Genomic DNA, 12,508 nt, shown 5'->3' with positions numbered 1-12,508 from the left:
AAAGACTTCTGAAAAATCGAAGTCCCATTTTTTAATGGGAAAGAACAAGTGGTAATATGAATTAGGGAAAAAGTCTGATAGATACATGCATTATAGACAGGATATTATGATGACAGACATGTCACTGAGTGAATCCAGAACATTAATAGTGGATTTTCATGTAAATATCCTAGCCCACTGCACTGTCTAGAATGAAGAGAAACTCTATAAAGATAAGCATGATGGAATCATTTTTTTTTTAAAGAATTACAAAGGAACACTAAGGTAGCGATCAAAAGGTTTTAAAAACTGATGCAAGCATCATTTTTTGGAGTCAATCTTTGCTTACATGCTGATGAGCCCATCATGTTTTGGGTGTTACCAGGGGTTCAGAGCTCATGTGTGGTCTTCAGGTGCATCTTACTCATCTTTGGTCTACTGAGGTTTGCATGCTCAGCATATGGGAATCACAAGACACCCTCTGGGTCCTAATAAAAATATCCAGCCTTATGAAAGCACCTGGATTTTTTTTCCTGGGGTCTGAAGGCAGTTTTTTCCTCCTGCAGAGATTTCTGATTTCTCAGATATTTCCCAATAGCGAATTGGCAAATGACTGGTGTCAAAATAGGCAGAATAAAAACTTGGGGGTTGGAGATGTGAGTTGAAATGGCAGGAACATCTCTCACTGGCGGCCTTGCCTTCGACAACTCTCTTTCCCTTTTGTTGCAAGATTGAGTTAGTAATTCTACTCTTATAAACCACGGCTAAAATACTCTCTTCAGAAACACAGTGCTAAAGACAGCGAGTGTCTCCGTAATTCAAGGCTCTCATTCCAACGTGATTCTCATCATTATCCTCCATATAACTGAAATGAAAACCAATCTTTTACAGACTGTTCCTATGAAGGATCCTTCTGCCTTTTCATAACCTGTGTGCTGTTGTTTAATTCTCATGGAGAATGACAAGTTCCACTAAAATATGCACATGGCATCTCCAAGAAACAGAAGCAAGAATTAAAGTGAAGGGGTGGTAGGCAAAAAAGGCCAAGAATGACCATGATTAGACCAAGGAACTTCTACTTCCAAGCCGTAGCTGGCTGCATCCTCTTCATGACTCTGTTAAGTGCTCTGGACCACAGGTCGTCTTTTCAAAAAAGTTCTCTCTTTCTATACTCTTCCAAGTCTTTTTAGGTGAGATTCAATTTCAACGAAAGATCATTCATGCTTATTGCTTAAGTTAATTTTTAATGCTTTTAAAAATATGCTGGATAGTTAAAAAATATATCTGACTCCTGTGACAGAAACATTTATTTTAAGGGTGAAATATCTCAGTTCAAATAAAATAATAATTGCAGAAAATATTTAAATCAATTGATTGGTCATATTTTGTAAAATTTCTTCTCCATGTAACCATTTGGATAAGGAAGCGGCAAAGCTCCCCCAAAAGCTATCTATCAACTCCCAACAAAGTACTTTTCAGTTAAAAGTCAACTCATACTTAGTGGATATTTCCAACATTGACATAGTCTTACGGTTTATGAATCTTCCATACTTTTAGCCAATGTTTCTTTCCGTAGTCAAGATTTCATATTGCATAAATGTGTGCAGCAAATTAAGGAAGACTTTAACACAATAGAAAACTTTCCTTCTTAAATCTCATATGAGTTTTATGTAAAAATGTCTACTATGATAGAGTAGTGAGAAAAGCAGTTCCTTTTCTGGCCACCTGCATTGACCTAAATGGTAAGTGTAATAGCATGAAATAGCAAAACAGAGACGGAGAGGGGATGCCCAGTGTTTCAGTGAGCACAGGTTCAAATTGTAAACTGAGGATGAAGATATGAAGATGTAATGACTGGCAGAAAAAGTTGTGAGGGAGAGAAAAAAATATATATGTGTATATATACTATCTCTCTCTCTCTCTCTCTCTCCATATGTAGCTGTATTTATAGCTAGCTCTCTCTCTCTCTCTCTCTTGCATTCCTCCTTGTTCTTTCTTGCACTAAAGACCAAAGAGGCAATGGTTGGCTTCTATGGGACAGCTTAAGAAGCAGTAAAAGAATCATGAAGTGACCAGGCATGCCATTCAGAAAAATGTCATTTCTCGCCCAGAGTAACTTCAGTTTGTACCTTCACTTCCAGCAATTTAAAGTCAGTGTCATAAAATATGAAGCTTGTTTTTCTTTTTTCCAGTGGGAAAATATTTTCTGTGGGGTCTAAAAGAACAAAAATACACCTGAAAAGAAAAAAAGATAAGCATTCCTTACAAAAGAGAAAATTTCCCTTCCATGTTATGTGTCTACAGACAAATATTTTTCTTCACATGCAATTTTGGAGTAAGGACTATATGCGTAGCTATAGTTTACACCTGCTTATACTCCTCCAAACACATGGTCAGGAAGTATTTGGATTATGATGGTATGATGATAGTTGTTAAAGAAAGTTCTTTTCCATGTGAAAAAGAAAGAGAAGACAAGGCAAACAGCAGTCTGTTCAGCATTATCCTTTCAATGAATTCTACCCTTTTATACAATAAAAAGCTGTGGCTGTATTATAGGCCCTGGGTTAAATAAAAGCAAACCACACTCTTTGTTCAATAATAGTTTTATTTACTTATTTCACTGTTAACTTGGGGATAATATTCACCACAAAGTTGCAGGCATCATTTTATAGTACAGACTACAGACGATTGACTTTTTCAAGATTAAAAATGAACATGGTTTGTGACACACCTGAAATGCCTACTGAGGAAGTGCTGGCCACGAGGTAATAAAAAAAGGTAAAATTCAGTGCCTTTGGCAAAGATGTGGACACTGTTTTAGATGCGAGTATGATACATGCCCTTTGCTTACAAAGCAAATATACACCCATCTGTTTTTGGACTGCGGTTTCTCTATCCACCAGAGAGCATCTTTAAATGATTCACAGACATTTCCCTGAGAGCTTCCTGCCAAGAGAAATCAGCATGCTGATTCACCATCGTGGAAGCCCATTTTTATGTAATTATTCCTCAAGCCTGCACCAAACTTGGTAACAGTTCCTATATTTAAAAGAAAGAAGGGCTTTGCCCAAACTGTGGCCATCACATAGCTCTAAGCAGACGCCCAGAGGAAGTTTGAAGTGTTACATGTAGGAGGCTGGAAATGCCCATGTACTGGATGAGGAATGGCTAGAAGGGAGATCATGTGTTTGATTGCTTGCAGAACAGGAGAAAGGATTGTCTCCTAATAACTTTCCACGCCAAGCAAAACTACATGCAAGGATTTTTAAGCCAAACTACAGATCTTCACTTGTACAGAAAACTATGTTTATGAACTCTCCAGGCCCTCCAGATACTTCTTTTACTAAGACAAGTAACCGAGAAGCCTGTTCCAAAAGAATTATCCCTTCCATGAATTCTACTGTTTTATACAATAAAAAGTTTGTCTTTGTTGACCAATCCAGTAAAGTTTCTGAGTTCTAGGGATAAAAGAGAGAGTTAATTTTCTTTTTCCTTTTTGGACTCTAAATTATTTGTTCACAACTTCATATCTATTTAAAATATTTCTCCTTATTGCTCAGTGATATTTTCTTAGATAAGCATCATGTTTGTGAACACTTTCCACTTCCCAGCCAAATAACTCCTGACTACAGTAGCAGCATGGGACATTGATGTGCACAGAATGTTGATAATATTTGTTATATTAATAAGGAGGTTATTAGATATTCAACATTTGTTGAATATATGCAATTTGCCAGATTCTGTGTGAGCCACAGGATACAGAGTGATGAATAAGACCCAATTACTATCATCAAGGAACTCACAGAATACAGGATAAAAAGAGTTTTGAGTTTTGTATGTGAACTGCAGAACCTCTAAGCATTTTGGACTCCAAGAAAGAACAATAGTAAGCTTTTAGATTCTGGGGATAATCTTTTTAGTTGAAGCTAGGGTGGCCGGATTATAATTTGGGTGCGGGAAGTTTTACTAATGCTCTTTGCAGTGGAGAGTATGGCCCCTTTATCTTTTACATAGAATGCAACTGAGACGTGAGCCCCTTTGGTTCTCTAGATGATTTTTTGGGGTGGTCTCAGCCCAGACCAGAGTGGTAGGGTCGGAACTTTGTGTGAGTCTCTGTGGTTCTACCAGAACAAACATAGGCCTGATGTTCTAGCAACGCATTTGGATGACTTCCATATATCCAAATGCACTATCGGTCTCTGCGCGAAGCTGTGAACATGATGCGTGCCTAATAATACTAACACTTGCTCATTTCTGAGCCGTACAACAAAACACTGTGCAGTTACAAACTTACGTGGAGTATAGTCATTTTATGAACTAGATCTTCTTTTCTCATTTTTATTATCTTATCATGAGCCTCCCTTCCCAGACATTAACACTAAAGCCAGAAAAGGAAAATGGAATTCTTCAGTTCTAAAGAACACTGGGTTACCATTCCAGAAACCTTTCTCAGGTCTGCAATGTTGACTCACACATTAATGCTGGGAGAGGCTGAAGATTTAGAGTCATCAGAACAGGAGAAGAGTGTAACTTAAGTGTGTAGAAAGGAAGCAGTAAACTTGTCCTTGAACCTATTAAGGGCTACAGTTGATACTGTTTAAATAAGTTTGTTGCACGTGGCATTGGAGCAAAATATTCTTTCAGAGGAGGTGCTAGAAGTAGGGTTCTTTAGGTTAAAAAAATAACTTTGGAGTGTTGTAATCTATACAGTTTCAGTTCTGTTATGAGAAATGCTATTGCAAAATCAAAGCAAACACCTGCTACCTAGAAACTCTATTTTGTGAGGTTGCCCGACCTCAGGCGCTGGGTTGGAGTGGTATTTGAAACCATACTACTCCGGGTTTGCCAACAAATTTCAAAGCTTCCTTGGTTACCTTCCAAATTTCAAGATTTTGTGGTGTTGAAATAGAGTAAGTAAATGACTTTACAGAATATAAAATCTGAAATTTTCGAACATTCACCCAACATACCATTTTACTTTCATCACGGTAGCTGCTGACCTCAGTTTTGACCGATTTGGCATCAGAAGGCAAATTAGAGAAGCTTTGGTGTTGTTGCTTAGTTTGAGCAATGAGGATAAAACCCAGAAAGTTTAGGTTAAGTGACAAGCATTCCTAAGGACATGTAACTAAGCAGTGTCCAAACTGGTCCAGAAACTCCAGGTTCCTCATCCTAAATTCATTGCTTCTTTGACTATACTGCACTATTTTCACTTGTCCTCTGAAGCTGCCAGGGGAAGATTGTGCAATTTCCTGGAATATGTCCCCATCCTTGAATCATCTCTACTCAGATAGGTACAGGACACCCTGACTGATCCCTGGAATCCTTCTCTGTGCCACTCTGGTATTAGACTTCTCCGCTGTGACAGAGCCTTGGCATCCTTCTTTCCTCCCTGAGTCAGAGCTGAAACAGCCAACATTGCATCAGAGCTCTGTGCTCCAGCTTCTCTCTCGATACATGAAGGGGCTCCCAGCGCTCTGCAGAGCAATGAGCCCTGCACATGGGCAACATTGGAAGCCTGACAGAGAAAACTGATGTGCCTTCTAGATCTTTAGCCACAGCAGGGTCTAACGCTTAGGCTTCTTGTTTGTTTTCATTCCGTCAGAGTCTACAACTATTGTACACTAAAGGGTAAAGAGAAATGAAAAATATGTAGAGAGTCAAGGCTGGGCTTAAGAGGCAAAGGGTGATTAGGAGAATAGGGAGGACTAGCATAGAGGCCACAGGGAGCTGATGGGCAAAGGAGAGCAGAGCCGAGGGAACTAGGGGACCAGAGAGAGCTCACTTCTGCTAACCATCTGGCAATGCCTGGAGAATGGAGATTGTGTGTGTGTGTGTGTGTGTGTGCTTGTGAGAGAGAGAGAAGGAAGAAGAGGGAGAAAGAGAGAGAGGCAGAGAGAGAGAGAGAGATTCTCCATGTGTAGTTTATTTTAGGTTTGATCATTTTCTTCTTTCAATCAAAGTGGCTAATCTTGAAATGTCTGCAAACCTCATGCATATGGCATGAAATAATTCGATTCCCAGTTTGGGATGAAGACATTTTGATCTTAGGTAAGTGCTGAATATCTCCTGTAATGACAAGCCCTTTGAGAAATGCTCGTGTAACTAAGGTCCAATTATAAATACTCACTACATCTTCAATTATGCTTTTAAATTATTCATATTCAAAAGAACCTATTTTGCTTGTTTTCTTTCTCTGAAAGTGACCCAAGAAATGGACATACCTTTCTATAAAATCAGTAGATAGTATTTAAATGCAGCTTTCATCCATAAGAGGCTTAAAAACAATTCTATAATAAAACCAGTAAAACAAAAAAGGGAGACCTAGAGTCTTGGATTTGTTCCTTTTCTGCCATTATTAGCATCACAAAAGGACAAGGATAAGGAGATAATCATGTTTAAGGAGATTAGAAGTGACTCTCAAAGTTCTGTTAAATTTCAGGGTTTCTCCTTTTCTCAAATTTAATTCTATTTCTTTTTTTTTTTAATAAAAGAAACAGCCCTTTTGGGAGGGAGGCAAGATAGGAGTTTCCAAAAGGATGGGAAGTGCTGAAGTACTGGGACACTTGAATAAGCTTTCACATATTTATTAGTGCCAGGCCAACTTGAGAAATAAAATATAGATGCAATTGCTTACTAGATGTTTCACAGGTGGATAATATGACATTCTGTAGTTTGCTGTGTACATATTAGAAAATCGTCTGTTTCTTTCTTGTTCTTTGGTTGAATGTGGGCCCAAAAAAAATCATTCTTACAATTATGCTGATTGTTTTTTTTTCCCCTGTGTAAAATGATTTCAGACACAATGGTGGAGCTTTGTTCAGTTCCCATCAGATTTAACTAAAGAGTGGTTTTAAACATTTACGTTGAAGTGACCGTTGACTTTTTATTACCTAGAAAGAGTTAGGTGCTTGGTGATGCCAACGGGATGACAGGTTTCTTCTTAGCCACATGAAAGCTCAATATACTCTATTCATTGCTCAAGTGGACCTTAAAGAATCACTTTCAAAGGACACCATGGCTGACGACTGAAGAGTCATATTTATCAACATTAAATAAACACTTGGTGTAGTATCCATAAATATTTCTGCATATAAACATAACACGAAATTAAATAGTTCAGATACACAGACACCACTGAGTACACTTCCACTGTTGTCAAAGTCGTCTGTAAACACCACCTCACACCGAATACAAAAGCAGCTTCTACCCAGCTCTGGGTTCACAACACGAATGCCCTGTACAAAGGGAAGATATCTCCGCAGCCCTCCCACCTCCCTCCCCTCCCTCTCCCCAAACAGCCCCGGCAACAGGAAAAGAAACCCCAACAGCTACAGCAGCAACAACAACGACAATGACGACAACAGCACCCCATCCCCTCCCCAAATGAAACAGTTAACATTTTGGTCAATTCAAGGGAGAATGCAAAAAAACAATTTTTTTTTTTTTTTCCCAAAAGGTAAGGAAATCAATTTGAAGTATTACTTTTCAGAGTGTAATTCTTTCTTCAGAGGACATGTAACTTCCTAAAACCTCACCTATTCCTGGGTGAAGGTTACAAAATGAACACCAGAAAGCACTGGCCACAGCTGATTAACAAAGGTGCAAGCCCTATTTTCTTTGAGAAGGTGCCATTCAGCAAGAATCAAACACAATGTTCTCCTTCATTCTCTCTTACCATGTTTTTTTTTTTGCTTTGCCATATATATATATACACATATATATATATTGCTGTGTATGACATTCAAACGTGACACTATTATTGAGTTTCAAGCAGTTTAGATAGCAGAAATTTTGTTTTGAAACATTCAGATTTAGATGATTAAATTCAAACGTGTGGATGTGGTTCATTCTTGGAGCTCAGAGGGGCCCCGATTTAGCTCTGTTGAGACATCAACAAAGGAGATTGCTTAACACCAAGTCTGGTGAAGCCACGGTGCTCAGCTGACTCATGAGCCTGTCCGCTCTGCACAGACCTGCTGGGAAGGCCTGGCTACTCTCTGTGGAAAACAGCCCTGGTTTCAAAAACATTAAACTGGGCTTATTTCACGTTAATGTTGCATTAGGATCCTAGAGAACTTCAGTTACCAAAGTACTGAAAGCGTATATTGCAGGAATAATTTGCCAGTTCAGTGTTTCCCATGATATTATATACACTATGTGTGTGCGTGCAGAACTCACACATATATATATATATACTTAAGTATTTTTATTTGTACGAAACTTGAACTGCACAAAACAGTACTTTGCAAGAATCAAGAATCAAGTCCACAAATAGAGTTTAACAACACACCAAAGAAAAGACAGGAAGCTCTATTGGGACAAGAAGATTCAGCTTTGCAACGTATGAAATAATTTTGGAACCACAGATTCGTTAGCCTGCAGTGTTCCACTTGGGGTCTGGATTCCCACTTTTGGGATCCTTGGGAAGAATGTGGGAACTGGGTCAGCTATGCTCATCTGAGATTCCAAAGCTAATGGGAATTAACGGACCCAGGCAAATCACTTTGGGTATATAATTGCCGTCAAGCAATATTTTTCTCCTCTTTAAGAAAAAAACACGTAAAGTCTATTTCAGAATAAATTTCTTTATATTCAGTAGTATGGTTTTTTTTTTTTTTGCTGAATTGGTATTGACTTTTTCTATTAAAATGGGTTTATTCAATGGATCAGTAAACAGGCAGCTTCTTTCACATCTGGGTGATAAAACCATTTTTATCATCACCAGAAGTCACCCCACCCTCACCTTCCTCCTCCTAAGGTCTGTGGGTTGATGTGTGCGTTTTGTCACTGCTATTGATAAAACCTCATTCTACAAGGCCTGCTCGGGTGCGCGCTTGTGAAAAATGACCGACTGTCTCTGCTGGTACTGCTGCTTGCGCCTCTTTTTTTTGCCACACTGGCACAGCAGCAGCATCTTGAAAGTGGTTCTGAATGTTTTGTTGCACAGAGCATAGCACACGGGGTTCACGGTGCTGTTGATGTAGCACAGCCAGTAGCCCAGATTCCAAAAGGTTTTGGGTATGCAGCTGTCACAAAAGGTGTTCACCAGAACCATGATGTTGTATGGGGTCCAAGTGATGATGAAGGCAAGCAAGATCGCACTGAGGGTCTGGGCCGCTTTCTTCTCCTTGACGAGGGACATCCTTTTCCGCTTAGTGATCTGACTTCTGGTCTTCAGAGCAAACCTCTTGGCCAGAGTGGCTTCCTTGAAGGACAGAGGTAGAGTGGCCGTGCTCTTACCCACCGAGGAGTTGACGTCAGAAGTCTTAGCTGTGTCCACGGCTGACTCTAGCTGGATGGGAAGCTTGGAGAAGCTTTTTGGAAAACTGCCTCCATCGTCCACGCTCTTCTGGGCCTGCAGCTTGTCGGCTTTCCTCTCCAAGTCCACCATCCCCAGCTCCTCCTCAGGCACCTGCAGGTTGTCCGATGAGGGTAACTTGGTGGAGTTGAGGATGGTGCTGTGACCCGGAAGCTTGAGCACGATGGAGTAGATGGCTCTCGTCTCGGAGCCAATGTCCTCCTCGTCGGAGGAGGCGGAGTTCTCCAGGGAGGCAGCAGCATCATTGTTGTTCCAACTGTCACTGCTGCTGTGGTCTTGGTCCATCTGCTCGGAGCTGGGTTTCCAGCTCTTGGTTGTGAACCAGAAGTGGCAGCGGCCATACTTCCTCCTGTTGGAGCGTTTCATGCTTTGCTGTTGAAGTTCGTAACTGCTGCAGCTTCGAGAACTGCCCGTGGGGTGGACAAAGTTTTCTGTCTCTGCCTCTGTCCCAGAGGCTTGCAGGCCAGCAAGCTCTTTGGTACGCTTTTCAGTTTCCTTATATATCCTCCAGTATAAAATAGTCATAATGGTGACAGGCATATAAAAAGCAGCGATGGCTGTGCCAAAAGTAATGGTGGGCTCACTGAGGAACTGAATGAAGCACTCTCCCGGAGGCACAGTTCTCTTTCCAACAAAGTATTGCCAGAACAAGATGGCAGGAGCCCAAAGGACAAAGGAGATGACCCAAGCCAGACCGATCATCACACCAGCTCTCTTTGTTGTTCGTTTGGCTCGGTACGTGAGCGGCCTCGTGATGGAAAAGTATCTGTCAAAGCTGATGACCAGAAGATTCATAACAGAGGCATTGCTGGCTACGTAGTCAATGGCAAGCCAGAGGTCACAGGCCAAGTTCCCCAAGGCCCATCGATTCATGATGATGTAGGTCGTAAACAGATTCATTGAAATGACCCCGATAATCAGATCGGCACAGGCCAGGCTTAAGAGGAAGTAGTTGTTGACCGTCTTCAGCTGCTTGTTGACCTTAAATGACACAATTACCAGGATGTTGCCGATGATGGTCACCAAGGCCAGGATGCCCGTTAAGAAAGCGATGAAGACCACTTGCCAGACGGTATGACCTCCCAGAGGGTCGTCGGTGGTACCGTCTGGAGAGGAGAAATTGCCAGCTGCTCGAGAAACATTGTAGCTGCCGAAATGAGTGTCGGTTCCTGGGGGCAGCCCTGCATCGGAGGGGCTGTGTATCCAGGAAGAGCTGATGTTTGGAAACAAAGGCGAGGTTGTACTGTTATTGTGCAAGGTCATTGTGACTCTCTGACATAGTCTGGGGGAAAGAGAGAAAAGACAGAGTTAGAAAAATTTCTGCCTTTATTGGTTTGTTCTTTGCATCACATACGTTAAAAGACATGGAAGGCCTATTACAGGATGCTGAATCTCTATGAAGCCAAACATTATCAAGTTCATTCTCTTATTTTAAATGAGTGGAGTCTAGGGCAGACAGACATCGATTTGTTTGAGATAGTATTATATAATTGGTGGCATGCATTGAACATTGTGCTTTTTTCCCACATTTTTCTCATTTCTAAATATATTCCATGTAATTCTGTTACTAGACAAAAATCGCCCTTACTTCTCTTATTTTGTAAAGGCGAAAAATATCAGACATTTCTATTACAATTATCCAAACAGCTTTATCTTCATGCTAAATTGATAACTTGATTTGCATTTTATCTATCTGGGCATTTACCCATCTGAGGCTTCAGAAATATGCAACTTTAAGGTGATACCAGCCATTTAAGCCTCACTAAAATGAGCAATGCCAACCTGGAGAAGGGATAAAACCAATGTAAATCAATTCACACTATATTATCTCTTTGAGACAGGATCAAAAAAGTAAGACATCAGTTCCTTGTAAGGACTGGTAACACGACTATCTCCTGGAAAGCTATCTTCTACTTGATAACATGCAGATGAACTTTTAGCAGAATGTTTTGAATGGACCAAACCAACTTTAAATATTTCTAGTATTTAGATATTTTAGATCCAAGCATGAAAATGTATTTTAGCATGAAATTTCCAAGCATGAAAATGAAATGTACGTGTTGTGCAAATGCATCATATGCATTATCTTATTTATTATATTATATTTTTTGAGACAGAGTCTTGCACAGACTGGAGTGCAGGGGTGTGATCTTGGCTCACTGCAGCCTCTGCCTCCCAGGTTCAAGTGATTCTCATGCTTCAGCCTCCTGAGTAGCTGTGATTACAGACATGTGTCACCTTGCCTGGCTAATTTTTGTATTTTTAGTAGAGATGGGGTTTCACCATGTTGACCAGGCTAGTCTCACACCCCTGGCATCTAGTTATCTGCTCATCTTGGCCTCCCAAAGTGCTGGGATTATAGGCGTGAGCTACCATGCCCAGTGTATTATCTCATTTAATCCTTAAATAACCTCACTTTACAGAAAGGAAGACACATTTAAATAATCTGTGCAGGGAATTTAGCTAACAAGGTGATGTGTGGGAGGACCTAAAGAGTTCCATCCAGACAATCTGAACCCACAGCCTCCATGTATAACTGTGAGGCTGTGCTGCCTCTCCACCAGCTCCTTCCAGGTGTCCTATACAACTAGCACCTCCTAGCTGGTTAAAAATCATCACACGCCTCCTTAAGGTGGAATTGATGTGCACATTAAAATTAATGAGATACTCTTTATCACCTGAAACAATGGCAAAGATGCAAATGATTTGATACATTCAGCATTCACAGTAATATGACAAAAATAATCAATTTTCATGGTCTTGGGGTTGCAGTATAAATTGGTCATTTGAAAGACAATTTTGCAGTTTGTCAAAAATGCCAAAATCCATGATCTCAGGAGCTGTCTGACTCTATGTATACACATAATACCTATAATGTTAGACATAAATACACTCACATATGCACATATAAATACATGTACACATGTTCACCTTAGTACTCTTTGAAATAATACAAAATTTGAAATAGTCTAAATATTCTAATATAAAACTCAATTACAGAGAGGAATAACACAAAATATTCTGTATAATCTAATATTATTTTCCCATAGCTGAAATATCTGACATTGCACTGATTTTCAATTATAGGAAATTGATGAGACTATTCTCTTTTACTTTTTTAAAATATTTGGGTTTTATTAGGTGTCAACTTACACTGAACTCTCATTCTCCCTCGCTGAGTGATGTCTGGGTTTGGGAAGTGTTACA

General features: G+C 40.1%; 1 protein-coding gene across 11 annotated transcripts in view; it reads right to left on the bottom strand.

Moving 5' to 3' along the window:
- Positions 1-2,541: 2,541 nt before the first annotated feature.
- The window catches only part of CHRM3 (cholinergic receptor muscarinic 3), a 524,789-nt gene continuing 514,822 nt past the window's right edge, over positions 2,542-12,508 (bottom strand). For all 11 annotated transcript variants that reach the window (XM_019032097.4, XM_055379887.2, XM_019032106.4 and 8 more), the window contains one exon: positions 2,542-10,583. In XM_019032097.4, the coding sequence (XP_018887642.1) occupies positions 8,792-10,564 (1,773 nt within the window). In that variant the 5' untranslated portion in view covers positions 10,565-10,583 and the 3' untranslated portion in view covers positions 2,542-8,791. The remainder of the gene's footprint in view (positions 10,584-12,508) is intronic.

The sequence above is a fragment of the Gorilla gorilla genome, chromosome 1, assembly GCF_029281585.2.
Source record: "Gorilla gorilla gorilla isolate KB3781 chromosome 1, NHGRI_mGorGor1-v2.1_pri, whole genome shotgun sequence".
NCBI classification, from domain to species: domain Eukaryota; kingdom Metazoa; phylum Chordata; class Mammalia; order Primates; family Hominidae; genus Gorilla; species Gorilla gorilla.
This window is presented reverse-complemented; position numbering and strand designations above follow the sequence as displayed.